The sequence below is a fragment of the Vicugna pacos genome, chromosome 12, assembly GCF_048564905.1.
Source record: "Vicugna pacos chromosome 12, VicPac4, whole genome shotgun sequence".
In the NCBI taxonomy this organism is placed as follows: Eukaryota; Metazoa; Chordata; class Mammalia; order Artiodactyla; family Camelidae; genus Vicugna; species Vicugna pacos.
The window spans coordinates 51,468,803-51,492,947 of record NC_132998.1 but is presented as its reverse complement, the minus strand read 5'-3'; the positions used below and the strand labels follow the sequence as shown (position 1 = coordinate 51,492,947).

The following is a 24,145-nucleotide window of genomic DNA, read 5'->3' as shown; positions in this document are numbered from 1 at the left end:
ATTTAGTAATAGTGATAAAGGTAATAATGATGATAATGGTACTTTATCAGTTTATTATTGATGCTGTAACAAACTACCACATCTTTAGTGGCTTAAAACAACACAAATTTATTGTCTTACAGTTCGGCAAGTTGACGGTTTGACATTGCTCTCACTAAAGGCTTTTCTTTAGGGAAGAATCTCTAAATTTCCTTGCCTTTTCCGATTCCTGGAAACCCTGCATTCCTTGGCTCATGGTCGCCTTCCATCTTCAAGGCCAGCAGTGGCCTCTAGAGTCTTTTTTTACATTTCCTAACTCTGACACCGACTCTTCTGACTCTTGCTTTCACTTTTCAGTCCTTGTGATTATACTGAGTCTACCTGGATAATCCAGGATATTTTTCCATTTTAAGGTCAGCTGATTAGCAACCTTAATTCCATTTGTGGCCTTAATTCCTCTTTGCTAAGCGATCTAATATATTCACGGGTTCTAGGAATGAGGGCATGGACATCTCTGGAGAGGTATTTTTTCTGTCCACCACACTAGCCAACAGCTGTTGAGAACTTTTACTACTTGCTAGTTTCTGTTCTAAGCACCTCGCATCTATTAGCTCATGTAGCTGTCAAGAACTGTAAAGACTCTTGAGATTTTATTTCATCCTATATGCAAGCTTGGCTCGTCAGCCAGCCATTGTTTCATGAAAGCTGGCGGAAGACATGAAATTCTGGGATTGGAGACAATAAAACTTTATTGCTTTAGGTATAGAAGTACCCAGAGTATCAGCATTTTCTGTGCCAGTCCCTGAGCCCAAATTCCCAGGAGCAATGCAAAGAGATCCAGGTGACACCCACTTTGGCAATGGATCATATAATTGGTGAGGAATTCTCAGCCCTGGGAATCCATTTTTTTTTTTTTTTTTTACGAAACAGGTATATACGCCTGTCCTTTGCTTTGGAGAGGACACTGTCTATTTTTGCTATGCCAATATACTTTAAAAGATAGTCTGGAACAAAAAGCAGTCAGTATGTGTGCTCATAAGACATACAGAAATGTGAGAGATGCTTGAGAATCGTGTTTCATCAGTAGCTCTCACAGCAACCCTGTGAAATAGTTGCAATTATAAGCTCTTCATTTTATAGGTAAGGGAAATGAGGCGGCAGAAATAATAAGAAACACGCCTGCTAAGTAGCAGAACAGAATTTGGAACCTAGGCTGCCTGGCTTCAGAGACCATATTCTTAATCTCTGTTCTTGGTGAATCCGTTATACCACGTACTCCTGCTAGTACAGGAACTCACTGCAGTTTCCTTTTTGTGTGTCTATTTTATATACATGTATATAATGCTCTTTCTTGGATGGGTATTGATATATATATATATATATTTTATATATATATATATTTTATATCTATATTTTATATATATATTTTATATATATATATATATTTTTTGTATCTGTTTTGTATCCCTCATTGGTTTTTAAACTCCTTGGGGCTTTAATGGAACTGCAGCTTTATTGTTCAAGGTTTATGTATCCAGTGTGCAGATCCATCTGACCTACGTTAGGTAATGCATAAGCATTTTAGGAGTAAATGAAAATATATTGTGAATGAACCCTTCATAGAAAGGAACCTTTGCTTACAACCTACCTTCTCTTGGATAACACCACATCTTTGTTGTATAAAAAGCATTGGTCAGTGTGGCCTGTCACCAAATGTTGGGGAGACTCGTTTAGTGTCCTCTTGGTGTTTAAGCCTCATCATGTCCATTAAAGACCGTGAGCTTTGAAGAGTGCTTGAAACAAGATGCAAATATGATGATGGAAATGAAAGTAGAGCTAATTTTAGAAATTAAATGGGTGAGAAGATGACAAACTTTCTTTGTGCATATGGAATAAGTCCTTTGGAATATGAATTCTTTTTCAGGGAAAACGGGAATTAGGCAAAACTTGAGAAGTGTTCCTCCTTTGCAATTGACAGTAATCAGTAAGTGTCGAGGAACAGTGATTGCAGAAATGGAAAAAAAATTTTCGGAGTATGTGGTGGGAGGATCAGCAAAAACATTGACTGCGTATTATGGGCTAATGCTAGTTCAGGAGAAAGCTAGGAGTTTGAGAACTTAAATGCTAGACTTGTGAATACAAGTGGTGCTGATGAAAATTCTGTTATGGGCTAAAATGTGTAGCTGAAACCAGTCTTTTTTGATGGAAATATGCCCAGATAGAAAGTCCATCAGGAGAAAGTGTGTTTTGTTTTAAAGCTTTGAAGGACTGATTTGCTTTTAAATTTGGTGGAAATGTATCCAGGGATAGCAAAACAAACTCCTTTTTGTCAAATAAACTTAAAAACAGCCATTTAGAATCTCATCTGCTTGTGAGTTAAAAAAAACTTCAGAATATGCACTTGAAAGGAAGGGAAAAGTTTACTCTCCTTTTATAAATACCAGTAGTAGGTGACATCTATGAATTTTGTCTTATTAATATTACTGTTTCAGATGCAATTTATATTTATACCAGTCACATATGGTAACTGTCAGAGCAAGGAGTTTTATTTTTAATACTTAAGCATGAATGCTTCTGTAAATAGTTATCTTCAAGTGCCAGTCACGGCATCATCAAAGTACAACTTTTTTTTTTAAATCTACTATACCTTTAAAACTTATTTAGCATCCATGAATAATAATATGGGAATGTCCTATGACTTTTTTTTTTAGCTCTTTCTTAGGTAGGTCCTGTATTGCTTTACATCATAAACAAAATTTTCGATTTGGAAATCAAGATGCCTAATGCAACATATTAGCAAACACTTCATCTTTGTTCAAAGACAAGATTTCTCTTCTCTCAAGTTAGGGCCTGTCTTCTGATTCCCCAAGGTGGGCATAAACTGGAAAGGTCCCCAATTGTGACAGTGTTGGTTTATCATGTTTTGTGCTGAGGACTAAGTTGTTTACATGGACCATCTCGTTTAATCTTCACCACAATGTGCAAGGAAGGTACCACTAATATCCCCATTCTATCAAGGAGGGAGTGGGAGCTGAGACAGATTGAACAATTTGTTTGGAGTTCCACAGCCAGTAATGTTAGACCTGGGTTTGGATCTCAGACCGTGTGGACTTTAACCTCTGCCAAGAAGGCCTGGGCAGCAGAGCTGGAAAGATAACTTGGGTTGTGATTGAGAAGCTGCTAGGATACGGCATGGAAGACAGTACTGAGGACAAAATTTAAAGAATGAAGTGAGGCAGGAAATGGGAAGAGGTGTAAGATCAGAAGCCTGGGGATTTGGAAGCAGGATGGCTTTGGGGTGGATGAATCAGGGCAAAGAGCTCAATGTATCTTTTAATCTGGAGGAAGCGCATCTAAGTGATACTTAGCAGAGGCGTTTAAAGGAACTGAAGAACACTTCACGTGGCAGAGAGTAAAACCGTGGAACTGACGGCCAGAACTGCAGAATTTAATGCTTTTTTCTTGGATGGGTATTGATCACATTACGTATCTGTTTGGTTTGTAACTTCAGGCGAAACGGGTTGTCAGCTAAATTCACTATGACTTGTCATCAGAAGGGAAATTTTTCATTTATTTTGCAGTAAATTCTTGAACATCAATCACGTGCTTAGCACTGTGTTGGAAATGCAGCAATTGAAATAAACAATGACCTGCCTTCATGGAGCGTAGAGGCCACCTCTCTAGAGGCTTCTGTTGGTCACTCAATGTAAAGTCTCCTCCCCAGCCCTGCCATTCTTTAACATCCCTGTGTTATTTTCATCATAGTCCCAATCAGTCTCATTTGGCTTGGTGTTTATTTGAGTATTTTGGCTCCCTACCCCCCCAGCCCCTGAAGCCAGAATGCAGGCTTCCTGAGAGCTGGGCCATTGTCAGTTTCCTTCGCTGCTGGGACAGGATAAGGACTCAACAAACTTTGTGAGTGAATGAATGAATGAATGAATGAAATATACAACATGTACAGGGAAAATAAGAAAGATTAGTGATTCCCATGGAAAACCTTATGGATTCTTTGCCTGTTGTAAGACCAGAACTTCTAGGATTAATGGATAGCATTTCAGATTTTCGGAGCAGAAAATTTCACACGCCACCAGGGACTCGTGTTGCTTTACGAGGAAAGTGCCATGTCCTCTGGTGATACTCGGGGCTTGGCGGGGGGTCAGTTGCCTGCCTGAGTTTGGGGGGATGGGCTCCTGAGATGATAGTCTTGAGTTGCTGGGAGTAACACTTCTTTCCTTATAATTCAACCTCTTGTCTTCTGGGACGATCTTTACTTTTTCAGGTTCAACATTGACGTCTGGGGCACTGGGGTCCTGATCTTACCAGGGACCCTCTTGCTAGTCTCAGATTTTTAGGTGAGTCAATGAATGGCAAATTCAAAATGAACTGACGAGTGTGGGTGTGGACAGCGGGGCAGAAATAGGCAAGTGAGGAAATCTTGTCGAGGAGTCAGGACTCCAGGCTCAGGCAAAAGGGAAAGTGTTAAGCACCTGCCAAGTATCTGAGGTCAGGTTTCAGATGGATCTCCTCTACGCCCGTCACTTTCAGAGCGTGTAGTGTGAGCTTGGTATCCCAGCAGAGACGATCTGAGCGGGAGGTGGCCAGGACTTGGATGCGCCCAGAGCTAGGGACAGTGCCTCTTATTCTGGATGACAAACCGATCACCTCTGAGCTCAGCATTGGACTGTGGCAGAGAGGAGAGAGCTGCGGTGTTCGCACGCTGTATCTGCTAGTGGCGATTTAGTAATGTGGAGTACATTAGAGTCTATTTCTGGTTCACGAAGTTATGCATCAGGGCCCTGCCACCCATGCTGGAGACTGGATTTCAGTTTGTATGTTTTATTAGACCCTGTTTGGTGATTCTTTGAACATTTCCACATGGTTTCAGGGTTCCTCTTAGCGTGCTGGTGTCAGGGTGGTGGGACATTTTTCCTGGTGACTAGTGGCTTTCCCCAGAGTCCAAAAGAGGAAGCTGCAAAGCTTTCTTAAGGTTTAAGCCAGATTAGTGGTGAGGGGACTGTTCTAGAAGGAATAGTACCTTGGCGGTGTGTGTGTGGCGGGCGGCGAGCTACCAATTAACAGTCTACTACTAAGGTGTTTAGATACTTTCCTCTGAAGCTCAAAGAGAGCTGTCTGGGCATGTGGGTGGTGACAGGTGACACTGGAGTGGGTGAGAACATGCAAAGAAAACTAGTACAACAGGTGAAAAGAAACCACACACAGATGGAAATCCTGAAACTTCGGTTTTCAAAAGTCAGAGGATGACAGGAAAATAAAAAAACAAACGATAAACAAGAACAACAGCAAGAGAGGCTGATCTGAGAAGCGGAGAGTGAGAAACATGGATATCGTATCACGACAGGCCCTAGTTAAGAGCTTGATAATTCTCAGCCATATCAAAAACAAAAAGCAACAACAACAAAAAACTGAGAGGTCTCCATGAGATTTTATGATCTTAGCTAGCAACAGCAGTTCCGACATAGTGTTAAAGGTAGAAATCAAATTATAGTGCACTGAAGGGAGCAAGTAGAGAAAGTCAGATTTTTATGTTCGTTTATGTAATCACATTCACTAGTAAGATACGAGTATTTGCTATCTGCCTATAGTTTTTAGGACTGTACTAATTAATTGGAAACAGACTCCTATGCATAATTTGATCCAGTATTTTCTTTGAATTTCCAAGTAAATTAGATTCCGAAACATTTGCGTTTTCTTCCTTCTGTTTTCAAGGCATATTAGAGAGTTATGGTTGCACATTTTAATGGATATAGTCTCGTGACAAATTATTTCGCAAAAATTAAAACAAGTTAATTCATTGTGAATAAATCTTACTATCTCCAAAGTTAAGCAAAGAACATTTTCGTTACTGAAGATACATTTTTTAACAGCTTCATTGAAGTGTGGTGATACGCAGTATGCTTTGCATATTTAAAATGTCCAATTTGATGCTTTAAGATATGTACACACCCCTGAAACCATCACCATAATGAGCCTATTCACACCCCTCAAAGTTTCCTGTTGCTATTTTTAATCCCTCCCTTCTTTGTCCCCAGGCGACTACCGATCTGCTTTTTGATTCTATAGATTAGTTGGCATTTTCTAAAAGTTTATATAAATGGCATGAATTATACAGCATGTCTATTTTTTTCCTCCTTTTTACTCAGTGTGACTATCCTGGTGTTCATCTGTGTTGTTGCATGTATTGATCATTTCTTTCTTTTTATTGCTGAATAGTATTTTATTGTGTGGATATACCACACGTGATCCATGTACTTGTTGATGGACATTTGATTTACTTCCAGTTTGGGGATATTGGAAATAAAACCTTTACGAACATTTGTGGACAAGTCTTTATGTGGATATATGCTTCCTGAAGGTGTTCTTAAAATTTAAAAGTATCTGTGAGATTGCTTAAGTTATGAAGGTGCAGAGCAGAGAGGCACAGTTAAAAATCTCTCTCAATAGTTGTTAGAACAAAATCCAAGCTTCTTCAGTACTTTGATATAAGGTTATTGTGTTTGGAGGAACATAATCTATGGAAAATTTTTTTCTCTCTCCTTTTTTCCTTTTGCCACCCATAGACATAGTTTCCCATATCTATTATAAAGTCCATGAGTGTCTGAGAAGCTGCCGCCCATTACTGATCCCTCTGTGTTTTATTCAGTTCTCAGGTGCTTTTTCTGAATCTGGCTCCATTTGCTGGAGAGTCCTTGTCTGGTTGAAGTACAGCTTTGTTTCTCAGGTCTGACTTTTCTGCCCTCAGATTTCTGTCACCAACCTGTCACCAGCTGCCTGCTTAGGTCACTATAGCCTGAGATCTTAGGCACCAACCGTTAGCTGCCCCCTCACCACACCTCTGTAGGATGCTGTTGGGTGTCTGCTGCCTGACGGCTGCACCCAGGTGCACCTCCCTCTTCCTTCCAAACTCTGCATCTGGCCCACGTCACGAGTCCTCTCTGTGCCATTTGAACCACTCCAGATCCCAGTGTGCGGCCAGATTTGCTCTTGATCTTGGGGACCTGAGTACTCCGGGCTCTTGGAGAATGCCAATGTACAGAAGTGCCTCTGGTGTGCAACAGGCTTGGGTCTGAAAAATTGTTCCCAAGTCCAAGTCCAAGTTCCTACAAGTAAATGGCACCAGACCTTCTACTACTGTTGCCATCTGCTGGTGGCAGGCAGAGTTGACCCAGTGTGTTCATATTTACGGAAGTTCTCAGGGCACAATCTTTTGTGTGTGTGTGTGTGTGTGTGTGTGTGTCTGTGTGTTTCAATAAAATAGTTTTATTTTCTTTAAAAGATCTTACAGTGCTTTTGTTAGCCTTTATTTTCTTTTGTTCTTTATGCTGGATGTATTCTTTTCTTTATTCTTATTATTTATTTTATTGAAGTACAGTCAGTTAATGTGTCAATTTCTGGTCCCAGTCATGCATATACATGTATATTCATTTTCATATTCTTTTCCATTAAAGGTGCAATCTTAAGTAGAGAGAAGTCTATCTGTTATGTACTTATACGTTGTACCACTCCTTGCATCTACACTCTATGTGCTTCAGCTGCACCGGCCTTCATTCTCTTTGTCCAATATGCCACTCTTATTTCCTCGTTTGGGCTTGTGTGTTTTTCATCCCCTCTTCTTAGGACAACCCACTTCTACAAATCTTCAGACAGCTGGCTTCTGCCGTTATTCACCCCTCAGGTGAGCTGTGATTCCCTTTGAGAGTCTGCCTTGACCCAGCAACACCCCACAAGTCAGTCATTGCCTTACTCTATTATGTGTTTTTGTTTTAATAGCATTTATCATTTACTAAATTGCTTTCATTCATTTGCTAATTGTTAATTGACCTCCTCCTCCTCCACACACCCACATGTAAATATAAGAGCCCTGAGAGCAGGGAATGAGGAGCTCGGAGGGTGGAACAGTGCTTCTGTTGCTCAAAGGAGATGCCCAGTAAATACATACTTGTTTAAATGAATGCATATAGTACCTCTGTCTGCCTGTCGAAATCTTACTTCTCGTTGGAAGTCCAACTCAAACACTGTCTCTTTTAGGAACATCACCATGAAAGTATTTTTTTTTCTCTTCCTGGCTTACGTCACTTAGAATGACAATCTCTAGGTCCATTCATGTTGCTGAAAATGGCATTACTTTATTCTTTTTTATGGCTGAGAAGTATTCCAGAAATTGACACATTATAACTGACTGTGCATCAATTAAAAAAAAAAAGAACGTCTCCAATCAGATTGTTTTCTTTCTCTTTCACAGCACTTTTAATTTTTTCTTTATTTCTCATGTTAAGCTGTCGAGTTCCCATGTAGTGGAAACAGGGGTCACACTTGACTTATTTTAAATATACACTTCAGAGTTAAGGACATAGTAAATGCTGAGATGTTTGTTGAAGTCATGAATACATGAAAATTAAGTATATTATTAGACTGCTGGCCATTTAATTTTTTTCTTATTATGATATATTTAAGGCACACAGAAAACAATCAATAATATTATAAATAATACCCAAGTACCCATTATCAGGTTTAAAAAAATGAATGTTAAAGACACATTTGAAATCTCTTACGTATGACTGTGATATTGTGATTTCTAAGAAATATATTCAGGTCATTCAGATTTTTCATATATATATTTGGTCTTCATACAGAGTTCCTGGCTGGAAGCTCCCCAAAACTCTGGGAGTTTCCTAAGTGAGGAGAGCCCTAAAGTTGTTTTTTGTTATGTTATTGAAGTGACTTTCAGAACTCTCCTAGGATGGGGGCTGGTTGCCAGGGGAACCAACCTAGTGAGTGGTTAGAGGGTTGGAACTTACAGTCCTGCCCCCTGACCTTGGGGAGGGGAGTTGGAGAGGGGACTGGAGGTTGAGTTCAGTCGGCAGAGGCCGATGATTTAATCAACCATTCCTCTGTAATGAGGTCTCCATAAAATCCCAAAAGGAAGGGGCCCAGAGAGCTTCCAGGTGGGCGAACAGGTGGAAATCTGGGGGGAACGGCACACTCTTCACACTTTCCCTGTCTTGCCCTACGCATCTCTTCCTCTGGCTCTTCCTCACATGTATCCTTTGGTAATAAACTGGTGATCTAGGAAGCTAAATGTTTCTAAGTTCTGTGAGCTGCTCTGGCAGATTAATCAAACCCAACCAAGGAGGAGGTCCTGGGAACCTCTGATTTACAGCCAGTTGGTCAGAAGTACAGAAAACCACCTGGACTTTCAGTTGGCATCTGATTTGGCGGCGGTGGTCGAACTGCCAGTCTTCAGCCCGTAGATCAGAAGCAAAGGTAACAACCTGGACTTGGAACTGACTTCTTAACCTGTGGAATCTGACTCTATCTCCGGGTAGGTGGTGTCAGAATTGAGCTGAATACTAGGTCACTCTGCTGGAATCCAAAAATTGCTTATCGGTGGGGCAGCACCCCCCCTCCACATACGCATGTGCTGAAATTGGGTCCAGAAACCTAAAAGACCATCCTTCATCCCTTCCTTCTCCTTTCTTCCCTGAAGCCATCGTAATTCTGAATTTGGTGTTTCTCATTCCTGTGTGTGTGTGTGACTATAGGTGCATTTCACCGCACTGCCTGTCTGGGCGTGTGTGCGCATATGTGAGTATCCATTTACCACCTATACTATTCTGCTGGTTTTTAAGTAGTCTATGGTGAGGGCCATTTTACACCTTGTTTGTTCCCCCAACATTATGTTTTTCAGATTATCTGTATTGGTACATGCAGTGTTGGAGTCTAGGGGTGAGACCATTTATTTCAATTGTTGTATGGTACGCCTTTTTAGAACTATTACACAGTTCCTTTGTCCACTGTCTTGATAAAACGCATTTCGTTTTCTCTTGTCACTCTCACAAACAATTCTGCAGCAAACACTCTTGTACCATTTTCCCCTTAGCATCCTAGGGAGTTACTCGAGGGTTTACATGGGGACGTGACGCCAGGTTGCCTGGGTTCGAATCCTTATACTGCTGCTTGCTGGCTTTCCCAAGAAGCACTGAGCACCAGCCATTTTCAGCCCTTCTCATGAGCATGTACGCCCTACCTCAGCCCCTGGCAACAAGCCACCAGCTTGGTTTAGGTCCCTTTGGCTCCAGCGGATCCTGCTGGAGCCAATTCCCAGATGCCACTGCTGCTCCTGGAGCCAGACCCCAGCAGGCCTGTGGCTTCACATGCAATCACTACTTTGCATTTATGTACCGTTTCTGGTCCAGGGAGAGATTTATTTTCAAGCCTGGAGACGATTTTTAGTTTTTCCTTTTAATATTTTATTCATCATTGCTATGTGTTTGGAGCAGAGGGAGTCCATCAAAGCATGAATGTACTGTGTCATTGTAACCAGAAGCTGATAACACACCTCTCCAACCTTTTAAAACCCAGCACAGATCTTAGCATCATCTGATCATAGATTTTTGGAGCGGGAAGGGATTTTAGAGATAATGAAGTCCAATCATCTTATTTTATAGGTGAGGGAATTGTGGTCTTGAGAAAGTAAGTGATTTGCTGACGTCATATATCTAGTTAATGGTGGAGGCGGGACCAGAACCAAAGCCTGCAGTGTCCCTCAACAGCCCTTTTGCCATTACGTCGATGATTATAGTTTTCAGTATAGAAGCTGTATTGACATGTAACGTTTTATTTTTAACAGAAACCAAAAAAATAAAAAAAATCAGAATTCAGCGATTAGAAATAGGACCTGTCAGATTTTTAAATTGATGTGAGATGTTTTCTCTTGAAAAATATTGAGGTAGAAGCAAAAGTGCAGTATTCACTGCATCGAGCTGAATATAGTTTCATTAGAAGGCACAAGTGCCTTTTGACTCTGTGGATTCCTGCTGCATTCGGTTCCCTTGACTTTCTGCAACTTATAAGGGGAGGCCCATCAATCACGGTGGTGATACTTCCAACCTCCCGCAGCACTGGGTCTGCAAATGAACTGTGATGAATGGGTATGGGCAGCGTTCAGAGTGATAGCCTCTATTTCTGCTGTCCTGTAAAAATGGCAGGTAGTTTAATTTAGGGGGAAAAATGACTAAGAAAGAGCAAGTATTCCTTCTAATGAGGATTTCTGGACTATTGTAGGCTATAAATCGAGAATCTGGTATGTTTCTTAAAGCCTTTGGAATTGTTTTATTCTATTTCTAGATCTTTTAGCCGTGCCTAAGCACCCGTATGCTGCTATGGAGAACTGGGGACTCAGTATTTTTGTGGAGCAAAGAATACTGCTGGATCCCAGTGTTTCATCTATTTCTTATTTGCTGGATGTCACCATGGTCATTGTTCATGAGATATGTCACCAGGTATGAGAAAAAGGATCAGGTGTAAGTATAATTGCAAACCATCGAACACGTAGACTCATGTCAGATCCTTGGATTAGGAGCTACGTTGTTATCCTCCCAATTAAATTTTAATTTCTGTATGGTGCACCGTGTAGTTCCTTTTGGAAGAGATGCCGTTTTTCTCAGATGACAGCACACACGCAAGGAGACACAGGGATCATGTTGAATAAGCAACTGTCACTCAGTTTAGTTGAGGGTGAGATGGCGGTGCCAGTCAGCAGCCTCTTTGGAGACCCAGCCCTCTCACTGTTCTGTGTTCACCTTTCTTTGCTTTCTTGTGATTATTGGTGTGGTTATATGGTTAAGTGCAGGGACGGCACTGATTTATTGCATCGCTGCAAGATGCAGCAGAGTTTTGTGTACATGTCAAAACCTGCTTTTGCAGAAATCAATTTGTTATTCCCCGTCTCCCATCACACAGACACTTAGGAAGTCTTTCACTAACTCAGCCACAGACTCTTTGTTCTCCAATGATTGATATTTTTTTGTCTTGGCATGTTTAGAAATTCACATGTAAATTAGTCAGCTTTGTCGTGAAGCGAAGATAAAATTAATTTCATTTTGCTTTTATGCACTTTCTTACAATGAGGGGAAGGTATGACAGAGATTTCACAATGCTTGTTTGAATCTTGATTCCAGTGGAAAAAAAAATACTGGAGATAAATGTTCGTGCTGGTAAAAGCAATACTTGTCCTGGTTACCAGAATCTATGGGTAGTTTTTAACTGAAAACGTCAGAAATCTCCGTGTGACGTCACATGACTTCAATTTGTTATAGACCCTAAATCTTTTTAAAAAGCTAGAAAAAGTTAAGAAAGAGTGAGATGGAAAATGCTGTCACGGAAAGAAGGTGGACAGCTAAATTCTAATACATGAATAGGGACTTAATGATAAAGTGTTCCAGGCTATATGACTATTTGCTTAATGTCCACCTCTTGCAGTTAACGTGTAAGATGTTTGTACCTGTCGCCCTGGCCCAGTTGGACATGTGTTCCTTCCTTCAGAGGCTTAATGGGATCCGGTGCAGAGACGGCCGGGCTCCTCCATTGTGCTAAAAATGGTTTCCAGCTAAACATACAATTTGTTGCAAAAGCAGTTTCCTTTTTGGAACATTCCTAGAAACAAGTTACAGGTAGAGTCCTGTTGAAATAAGAACACACTGGTAATCATGGTTCCTTGAACTGGATTTCGTTTGTTCCAGATTCTAAGTTACTTTCTTCTTACAGCGTAGTGGTGCTGGGCGAACTTCCTGTGAGGAAGTGAACCAGAAGCTGGGGAGAAACACGTAATAATTTACCCCATTGCTGCCAAGTTATTTTCTCCATTACCACCTCTCCCCACCTGTTTATTGCCACAATTCTTAAGATAAACTTTCAAATTACGGAAGAAGAAACATTTATTTCTGATGGAGAATAAAAAATATGTTAAATATGATTTATGTTGTGGTCATCAGCATATTCAGGTGTCTCCATTTGTATTTCGAATGGAGATCCTCTTGAGTAAGGGATCCTTTATTATTAATATTGAAATGCTCGGTCACCCCTGCTCTTAGCTCTGGCTCCTAAAGCTGTGATCCGATGATCTGATCCTTGTCTGCCTTTTCCTTCTGTTTCTTAAGTAACTCACTCCCACTTAGAGTCTTCACACTAAAGGTTACTTACCTGTCTGACATCCTCTTGCCCAAGGCTTTCTGCTGACTGGCTCCTCCTTATCCTGAAAGTCTGAGCTCGAATGTCGTCTGCTTAGAGAGAACCTTTTTTGCTTTTCGATGCTGAAGCCATCCTCCCCGATTCCTATCACACTTTAATAGGATCTGAAACTGCACTGTTCATTTGCTTATTTATTTTTTATTTTCTATTTCACCTCATTATCCCTGCCTCCACAATAAAGTGTCAGCTGCCTGAGGAGGGACATTGACTTTCATCACTGAATCCCAAGTCTTTAGGGTAGTTCCTGGCATATAATGTTTTTTTTTTTCTTTTTTGGTTGTTTTTGTTTGTTTTGTTTTTCAGGGAAGAAAAAAAGAATTCCTTTAAGCTCTTGCTCACCTAGGCAAAGATTTCAGAGTAATGCTTCACAAGCTAATCAAAACATCAGTTAAAAATGACAGCATTATTTTTCCTGTAGGAATCTTAAGAGTTTTTTTTGGTCCAACCCTTCATTATCATAGAATCATGGAGAGTCAGATGTGGAGCATCTTAAAAAGCCCTGAGTTCCTTTGGTCAGTGGGTATCTTCTCTGAATTCCTTCTGCCACTAGAGAGCGATGCTTCGCTACGCCCCGTGATGAGCTCACTGCCTTTAGAGGTGGTATTTGCCATTCCCCCATTTCAGTCTGTTAGAGGGTCTCCTACATTTTTAGCAGATGTCCACCAATCCTAATTTCCGTCCATTAGTCCTGATTCGTCCTTTGTAGGGCCCCAGGTCCCAACCGGATTCCTCTTTTACATACTAGGTCTTCAAATATTTGAAGGCAGCTGTCATCAGGGTTTTTTTTCTCTCCTGAGTCCTTTCTTCTCCAGGTGAAATATTCTTTCTATGTCCCTTGATCGTTTTATTTTTGTTCTTCTCTGAATGCATTTATAAAAAACTAACGTCACCCAAGTAGTCAAAGAAATCAAGTCCTGCCATGACATATGTTAAGATCACAGAATCAACTGGGGAATGAATGCCGGTTGTGATCATCATAGTCGAATACATAGTTTAATTCTGAATAAAATAATTCTGTGCTGGATTTGATTTTATCTGATGCCCATTCATTTTGTCACGGCAGTGGTTTGGTGACCTCGTGACTCCTGTGTGGTGGGAAGACGTGTGGCTGAAGGAGGGTTTTGCTCACTACTTTGAGTTCGTTGGTACAGACTACCTCTACCCTGGCTGGAACATGGTAAGTGGGCTTCGCTTTAATTGTTTGGAACTCCCAGTGAAAGGTTACATTGGGCTTACATTATCATCAGAGGTGACTAAAAATACCAGCTGATGCATGAAAAAAGACTTTGATCTCCAATAAAGGAAAAGGAACCCCAAATTCAAATAGTATTCCAAAAGAATTCTCCCTTGTTTATTAGAACTAAATCGTCTGGTTAGTTATATATTGATTTCAAAATGCTTTAAGTTTTCTAAATAGAAATATTTTACATTGCAGTATTTGATAACAAAGACAAATAATCCTTTAAAATACAGAAGATAGCAGTAATTCATAAGTAATTTTTTAAGAGTATAGGATATTTCGATATATAAAAAAAGAAAACTTTAAGTTTAAGTGATAAAATCAAATTAGCTAAAATTTTTAATTTTTTTGTTTTTACTTTAGGATTAAGTGACTTAATAAGAGGTAGCTAACTTTGTAGAGCTTACCGCTTAGTGACCCCCTCTCTAGGAACATACCTGTACCTCTGAACCTGAAGTAGGATTGTTGTCCCTTAAGCAGTGATGTTTCAGAACATCCTAGGGGAAAACAGTGGGGGGAGGGAGTGATTTTTGTAGGTCCTTGAATGTAAGTTTTTCATTTTATATAAGCTTCCCTTAATCAGTAACCGACTATGTTATTAAATAGAACCCCGGGGTATATGTTGTTTTGGAACTTCAATTTTAAATTTATTTTAAGTGGCATTACGTGAAAGTTGCAAAGTACTAACATTTATCAACTTCCAGAAGCTCAAACATCACCTGTGATATGGCATAGGTCACAATATGGATTTATTTTACACTACTCTTTTTTGATGTTTAAATTCTTAATAATATGTGATTATCTAATTATCTGTCATGATTACAAGTATGATTTGAATACTGTTTAAACCAAGGTGAAGTATGAAGTCTGTAAGTCATGATAGAACGTCTCTACCATAAATTCAGCCAACTCCTGCTGAGTAAAAAAAGTGTACTCAGAAGAAATGTTATAATTTTAATACTATATTGATATGTTTGAATTATACATCTTTGGTTATATTTTATAAAGGCAACATGGTTCATTTGCACACATGTATGAGTTAACTTTTCTTAGCCTCATGTGCCTAGGTATGTATGTATATATAATACAATTTTTAAAATCTTAATTGAACTGCCTTATTATGGCCTTGAAATTAATTAAAAATGCCTTTAAAGAACTTTGAAGAAAAATCATCAAGGCCATGCAATATTAATTAAAGTGTTTTTTAACAAATATGAAATTTGAAAGCTGAAATGTTTAAGGCTATTGAAACATTTGTAAAAATATATTTTGGTTTTTTAGTTGACTGTCACCAAGTCTGTTTAAAATTTCCATTTAATTTTCATTACTGCTGTGGATTATTACTGATTCATAATTTCATTATGTTTCTATATTAAAAGATGTTTGTATTACAAATGATATGTTACTCATATAGGTAAACTTTTTTTTTCTAGCTCATCCAGCTATCCATGATAGCCTTTCTGTTCATACTTATAAAAATGTATCTGAGAATTAAAAAGTAATCAACAGAATTCTCTGACAGCATTTGATAGTTTTAACATGGCAGTGTATCCCTGGTTTCAAACTCATACTGGATTTTGTCTATGAATAATTTTTTGTATTCCTTCATTATTTTTCAAATTATAAAGGAAGAGCGTTTTTGTAAGAAGTATTGAAAGTGAATATAATAGCACATCTGACACTCTGTCCTTCGTAGAATAACAACGATGCTCCGGAACTATAAAAACCTTGGGGTGGTAAGATATAAATCCATCCTTTATAACCAAATATGGAAATTAGTGATGGACTAACCTGAGAAATGAAAGAATAAACTCCTCACAATTAATTAGGCAACAGTGAAAGCAGTGTCTCTTATTATGATGTCTCTTTATGTTCAGATTTTTAAAGATGATTATGAATACTTTCTGATTTTTGGTTGCTGTTACTTGTTTAGTAGCTTTTAAAATTTAGTTTGCAAAGTACTTCGATATACTAAATTTATAAAACCTATAAGAAACTCCAAACAAATTGTTCCTCCATGGATCATTAATAGCTTCTTTGCAAACAAAATTTTAAGACTAAGTTAGCCGCATAAATAAGAGAGGATATTAAGTGACTTGAAGGCTGTGTCAGCACTGGTTTTCATAATGGCATCAGCAAAAGGGTGAAAGAAATACTGGGAAGAACACGAATGATGGCTGTGTCAGCAGTAACTCATCCTATTGTGGTGTGCACGAAAGCTTACCTGGGAGAGCAAGGCGGGCCCCACTAGAACTTAGCCTAAAATAGAAAAACCAGAAGTCAGGCTTGGGTCAGAAGGAAAGAGATTCAGGAAGCTGATCTCTTTTGCCTCTAATCTCAAAAACAGTACTTTTATTATTTAGACGCCAAGGCTTAGGCAATGAGATACCATTTCAGTTTGCCAGGGATAGTCTACCTTCAATAGAATAGCAATAAAGAAGCTGGGAATTAAGTAGTATTGTTCAGGAAGCTCTTGTTCTGATTTAAGCGAGTAAACTTGTGTAGCCTGTAAAACTGTTAGTAAAATCTTACCTGTGTGTGTGTGATGTGTGTGTGTGTGTGTATGTGTGTGTGTGTGTGTGTACAGCCAGTTTCTGATACCGAGATAATCAGTTTTTACGTGAAGAACACTACATGGAATAAAAACTACTATGAAGTTTTTGTTCCCCAACAAATGAATCAAGTTTACCTACCGTTGTATAGATACGGCGCTTTACAGGTAGTATGATATAAGATCAGGGGAATGGATCGGAAAGAAGAAATTCAGATTCGAAGAAAGGGATTTCACTTCTTTGACGCATCCTTATCATTTGAGAAATGAGGCAATCCTACTGACTGAATAAGTACACATACTTTTGGTGAAGATCAAGTAACTGCGAGGTCTTTGAAATGCATGAACTGCTATACAAATGTGAGCAGGCATCACGGACCTGGAAAATAATGAATGCTCCATTAGAAAGGGGCACTGATTTCACGTATAGAAGCCCTAACATTTCCAACCCTAGTAATCTATTTCGACACCCTAGATTTATAATAGCTATGTATAGATTACAAGAAATTTCTACAATCTTTGTATTTAGACTCAGTCTCACCAAATTAGTACTTCACTATATTGGCAATTGTGTTCCTATAGAATAGGAACACAAGCCTTGTGTAAGGTTTCATTCATTGAGCAGAAGTGTCAAGATCATCAGAAGCAACTTCTTCAGCTCAGGACTGGGGAGAGATTTCATGGGGCGAGTATTCCTTTTGCTTGAAGTTATTTTATCAAAGCTGATTGTTAATGGCGACATTATTGGATGCATTAAGTTACTGTATGCTATTGATAGCAGTCTTATTAAATCTTACTGTATTTCCTCCAAGGGGGAAAATAAAGGAAAGATTCATGCAGCAGAGTTACTATCTTCAACAATTCTTGATCATTTTAATTTGAAAAAGTCTATGATAAAAAGACTTTTAATATAGGAAAAGGATGAATAGTAAGATACAACCATGAAGAACTTCTTATTTTACAGACCTGGTGCTGATGCAGATGAAATCATATCCCCTGTGGATATTGCACAGCTTTTTCACTATAATTTGTATCTATATTGTAGATGTTTCCTTTAGTTTCCTGAATGTAGCCTTGTAAGGACGTGCTGCTCAGATGAGAGTTATTAAACATGAGTGTATGTTCTTTTATTAAATAATTTGGGATGCTAAGGCGCTTCACACAGCAATAACTGTACACTGATAAAGTCTGCAGACTGGGAATTCTCCTTAAATTTTTATGAGGACACATACCTGGGCATAAAGATAACTATTAATAGAGAATCATGCAAATAAACTTCATTATATTAATACTTAGGATATCTCAAAGTTTATTGCCCAAAACCTTGATAAATATTCTCAATTGTTTTTATCATGAGCAGGACTAAAATAGTAAAAATGAATTCTGCCATTAGACTCAGTATCATTTTAACGTGCTCCAGCAAAAATTACCTGCTAAATTTAATAGGCATTGCAATAAAATCACTTTACTTCTTAAATTATTTTATTTTGCTTCAAAAAGAAGTTGAGAAAATCTTTGGGAACTGAAATATACACAGAGTTTATTGAGTTCAATTGTTTTTTTTAAGATACACTGCTTAATTATTCTAAACAATAATAAACACTCTACTATTCAGAGATGGGGAAATAGAAAAATAGAAACAGAAGTTTTGGTTAATATTTTACTTGTTTACCTGTTCATTTCTTAAGTCTATCCTTGACTTAGCATCTGTAGGGGAAATGCTTTCATGTGCTTCTCAAAGTTAGTTAATATTCATTTCAGTGGTTGTTGGTATATTGGTACTATTGCCTGTAATTCATCAATATCAATATATTTTTTTGTCCAGGGGAGGTATGGTGTCAGAGATAAACCTTTGGGAATTAAATATTTATTTTAAAATCTTAACTTATAAATACTGAATCCCAGATACATATTTGTATATGTACACATACATGATTTTCCATATAATTGTATTTTCTCTATTATGGCAAAAATCCACATATAATATTCTGCTCCTGAGAAGTCAGTAATTTGGAAGGTGATCCAATTGTTTTCAGCTGGTTAATGAGATTTTATTCTCAAATGAATGACACAGATTGAATTTAAAAGCTTCTATGGCTAATCCCAAGGGTCTATGGTATTGTTGATCCTTGTCAGTAACTTAAAAGTGACATTTACATTGAAAGTCTAGAAGAAAAGCAGAAGGAGTGCCTGCTTGGGTCGTTTGGGGGCCACGTGTTTAAAATGGACTTCTTTGGGCTGTCCCCTTGTACTTCCCTCCTAACCATTCTGCAGAGTAATTGCTCTTTGTGCTGAAAACATCGACTTTCTTTTTTTTTTTGTAAGAAAAGAGAAAAAATTATCTTTTTCTCACTTGAGAGGATCTGGGGAGCTGTGTGTGGCCCTCTATTCTGGGAGAATGGGTTGCTTTTTCCTTAGCGTTAGTGGGTCTCATCGGCCACGTCTGAATTCTGAGTCCGTGTAGGAGGGGTTCTGATGGTCATAGACCCAATGCACTGAGTGTTAGACTAACGTTCAAAGAGCATGCAAATTAGGATAATCCGAAAAAGATGCCAGTGTTAAGAAGCAGGCCAGAGACTTGGAGTCCAACTAAAGGTGACTGAAGAGATGCTAAGAATTTCTAGCAAAGAGGAAGAGTGAAAACAGGCACTACTTCTGTTACACTAACGTGTTGAAGATACTCTCCCTAAGGCTGATACAGCAACACAGTAACTCATTGTGTTAACATCTCCTCCTTTTAGGACCAATTCTGTGCATTTTACAAACTCTTGTACTGAGGTGCTGGTAGCCCTGGGAGGGATTATGTGTTAGGAAGAAGGAGTAAGGCCGAGCATTTGTTAATTGTGGATGTACATGAACTGACTGAGAAATTTGATGGCACAGATACCTTTCTGAGGATAAAAGAACAACTGAAGTACAGATAATACAGTCATACTTTTGTTTGCACTTGTAGTTCTTTTATAAGAAACGAGACTTGGCCTCACGGTTGTATGGAAAATGGAGACTTTTAAAGAGCATGTTTTCAAGGTGTGTTAAATCTCAGAAAATGAAAATCTGCTTCATTTGCTGATTGAAATGGAAGACCGGCTTTTATTAAGTGAGGTATCTTTAGAAAGGGAAGAAAAGCAAACGTAATTCATTAGTATTCACATGTGTTCACAGATACTTCTGTGTATTCAGGTATGTATCTGGGAGGCTTTCTCAGTCACAGTACCTCCCATTTTCTTTTCTGTATGAATTTTTAAAATTTGAAACAAAGCTGCAAATTGAAGTTTCATGTATGTTCTTAAAGGATGATTTTTTAAAAAGCCAGTGATGTTCAGAAAGACACTAAGTGTTTCAGGTTTCGTATATTTTTAAACTTAGAGATAAAAGATAAATGAGCATTCAGGTTTGCATGGTGTCAAGGTCTTCCTGCATCTTCTTAGGAATTTCAAAAGCAACCAATAAATTGATAGGATTAGACACTTTCTAAGAAGAAAACCCTTGCGGAATCTGGAGCCTAACAATAATGCTATGCTGTCTTTTCATATCTAGAAATATTGCGGGGAAAATTAACCCATTTATTCCCTTCTTATGGAAGAGCAGTTTGTAAGCAAAATATTCCAACTTGCTAAAAATGGTTAGACATTTCTTGATAAACAAAAAAAGCAGTGATGCCAAAAACTTATACCAAAATAAGGAAATGTTCTATTTGACATCATTGTTCTCAAATATTTATTATTTGCAAAAGCAGATTATACCAGTTTAATCTGTCACTTTGACCATCGCTGGTAGAAACGTTTATCTTCCTATGATATATGAACTGTTCACCATGAATTATTCAGTGTTTTTCCAGATGTGTTAAAAAGAATTTGCTCTGCAAGACCTGTAACGTGAGTACAACCAAAAAGGAAAGCTGGGGACTGAGAGGGCAGCCAAAGAATAATCATTAATTTTCTAATTATTAATCATCCTTAACCAGGCAGCTGTATGTTTTAAAGGACATTAGAACACAACTCATTTCTGAGCAAGGAGTGACTGTCTCAGTCCGTAGCACTTTATGGGACACTTTTTTTTTTCCTTTTCATCAAGGTTACTTTAGCACTGTTAAGATGTTACTGGACAAGGATGTGATAAATGAAAGTAGTGAGTTCAAGTGATATGAATCAAAAAATGTAAAGAGCTTCCCATCAAGAGAAAGCAAAAAAGCAGTAAGATAATTTGAGGTGGATGAAAGATTTTTGCCTCAGTTACTCCAGTAACGCTTAATAATAATAATAAAAATAAACAGTAAATAGTAAAATAAAATAAATAAAAGTAACACTTAAAATAATGAAGACTAATGTCACACTTGCTGTGAACAGTGAAACACTTTACATGTGTGGATTCACTGTGAAAACAGAGAGAGACATTCTGCTAGGTAACTTGAGAGCACACTTCTCTGTTACCATTTTTCTTAGGAGTCTAAGAGTATGGTAATGGTTAGACTACCACCACTCAGGCGCCTCTCCTCAGCTATGAATCCAAAAAGATGACTTTGAGTAGAACACGTTTTGACATTGAGCTGAATAATCTCTGTGGATCCACCGTTCGCAAATTTAAGTAAGCCCCTTTTGAAACTATTTATATCTTTAGCTTTTTACCTCTCCCTGGTGCTGATGAAATAAAATCCCTTCTAATGATTGGAGTGTCATCTTTTGTCATATCTGTCTTTAAAAATTAAGATATGTGGAAATGCTTTCTTTGCTCTACTTCAAACCCACCTGTGCCCAATTAATTCCCTTAATCATTTTATTTTCTCTTCTCCATATTTTATTTATAGTTCAGAGATGCCTTTCTTGAGTGCTGTAAGCATTAATTTTATATACACTAGCTTGATGGATTGCTGCTCTTCTTTTTTTGCCATTCCATTCAGTCGTACATTTAATTCATTCTGTTTATCAATTCATTCAAAGAATTCTCAAGTACTTAAAATAAGGCATTCATTTTTCCAATTTCTATGGACTCAACCTCATGGTAATATTAGTACTAACCTGCTACATATTACTTTCTTAATATATACTGAATTTTCTCTTTAGTGTGGTAGCTTCAGTTAAGAGGTGTAGGTCAATGTAGGGTTTTTTTTTTTTTTTGAGGGGGTGGCTTTTGGTTGACCAGCCAAGTCTCTAAGAAGTTTTTCTGGTTATGAGCTCATAAACACAGATACATAACCTCAGTCACACTGTTCATATTCACAGATGTTTGGAAAATGAAATTTAATGCAGTTAAGTCTCAGAGGGTTAGCCAAATGATGGAACAGGAAGAACACTTAGCAACCTATTATTATTTTTATATTACACGTCTCAAATATGTTCTCTAATATTTGCTCAGATTTTTTTTTTTTTTGTGCTCAGTTAAGTTCTATTCTTCCCCTAAGTTGTCAGCTTTGCTTGGAAAATAAGTACTTTAGAAAGAAAGACTTTTGTTCTCTTGGTTGTGGTGGTGGTGGTGGTGGTGGTATGGTGGGATATTTTCATTTAGCTATTATTTATTTTCCCAGTTTTTTGATTAAAGATAAGGTTAGTTTGCGCCTTCAGAGCAAAACTTGGCATTGATTACATTATCTTCCTAACTATCCACACAGTCAGTCCAATTTTTTTTTTTTGATCAAAGCATCACCTTTATTACTGATAAAGCTAATTGGAATACGTCCCTGGTTTAGATCTCCAGCCAGAGGCTTGGTAATGCTTTACTCTTTTTTTTTTTTTTTTAACATTTTTTATTGATTTATAATCATTTTACAATGTTGTGTCAAATTTCAGTGTTCAGCACAATTTTTCAGTCCAATTTGAAGGAGATTAAATGCAGTACACAACTGAAGAAGACTAATTTGAAAATAAAAATTTTCAAACAAATTTTCTTTACCTTACTTTTTAAGATAATAAGGAGCTTTTCTTGGACTCTTTGGCTTCTTTTGAGACCTGTTGTGTTTTGTCACTTCCCAGGCCTGAACATCCTTCGGCTTCTTAGAACAAAATGATATTCTATTGGTTGCTAAGCATTTTGCTGGCATTTTTTTTGGTCCCCAGTTGACAAATTATTTCCAGGGATTAATCTATATTGACTTGTTCATTTTTTCAATGTAGAACAAACATTTTATTGGCTGCTCAATTTTTGCTAGTTCTTTGCGAGAGATGGGGAGCAGAGATGAATATCAAATGTGAGTGTCCTTAGAGTCTCATAGATCTGTTTTACCAATTTAATTAAATTACTTTTGTCACAGTGCTGTTACTTTACAGTTTCCTGGAATGAAGTTCAAGTCCTTTTGTTCTGCCTGTCCCGTGGATTAAAGTTTTGATTCTCTTGACACTTAATAGCTGTAAGACTTTGATTCTCTACCTTCAAAATATGTCTGAAATCCCTGTACCATAGTTTTAAGAGTCAAATTTTTATTCTCATTATTTTATTCTCAATATTATTATTACTGTTAGGTACTTAAGTATAATAGTATTACCTTTACCAAAAATGATTCCCCAGTGGAATAGCTTGTGAATCATATATTAAAAATTAATAAGAGCAAAGAAATTGCCTTCACATGATACTTCTGAATGATCCTGGAATGATGGTATTTTAATATTTTTGCACTTAGAAATGGATTGCTAGTCCAGATTTTGCACCCTGAATTGTGAAGATTTTCTTTGCTAGTTTTACAGTCAATTCATGAATATTATGGTAGTTGATTCTGAGATATAATAATACGTAAGCTTTGGGAATAAATATGAAACGTCCTTTCTGAATTGGTTAACTTTCTGGGCCATAACGCTCTATGTATTCTGGAGTTGTTCGCTATGGGTCACTAAATCTTTCAAATTTGGAAGAAAAATTAATGCTTTTTATTTTAATTGGACCTTTACAGGCTTCTATGATCTGGCAACTAATGTAGAGTTTTATTAGGCTAACTTATTTAATGAACTGACCATTTATATCACTAAGTATTGAAATTAAAGTACAAAAATGTGTTATTTCATACATTTCATTAAGTTAATAACAATTTTGTTACAGAATTAGGATCAATTGATTTATTATTTATTTCACAAATTAAAATAAAATAAAATGAATTAACTACTTGATAACCGTGTTAATAAGTTCTGGGGGTTAATTACCTTATTTGGGGAATTATTCCAAATGGTGTAAGAAGGTTTCCGTTAGGATTTAAATAAAAATTGAATTTATTTAAGATGATTAGTCAGTATGTATTTAAAAATACTCTGACTTATATTTTATCAGTCAAATATTATAGTGCCTTGATTAGCTTATTATTAATGTGTGCAAAACATAGAGACTTCTCGTGATGGATGTGAGAAGCA

General features: G+C 37.7%; 1 protein-coding gene across 1 annotated transcript in view; it reads left to right on the top strand.

The window, feature by feature from the left end:
• The window catches only part of TRHDE (thyrotropin releasing hormone degrading enzyme), a 331,308-nt gene that overhangs the window by 167,598 nt on the left and 139,565 nt on the right, over positions 1–24,145 (top strand). Inside the window, exons 4-5 of the mRNA XM_072973927.1 lie at positions 11,125–11,279; positions 14,090–14,203. Of these exons, the coding sequence (XP_072830028.1) occupies positions 11,125–11,279; positions 14,090–14,203 (269 nt within the window). The remainder of the gene's footprint in view (positions 1–11,124; positions 11,280–14,089; positions 14,204–24,145) is intronic.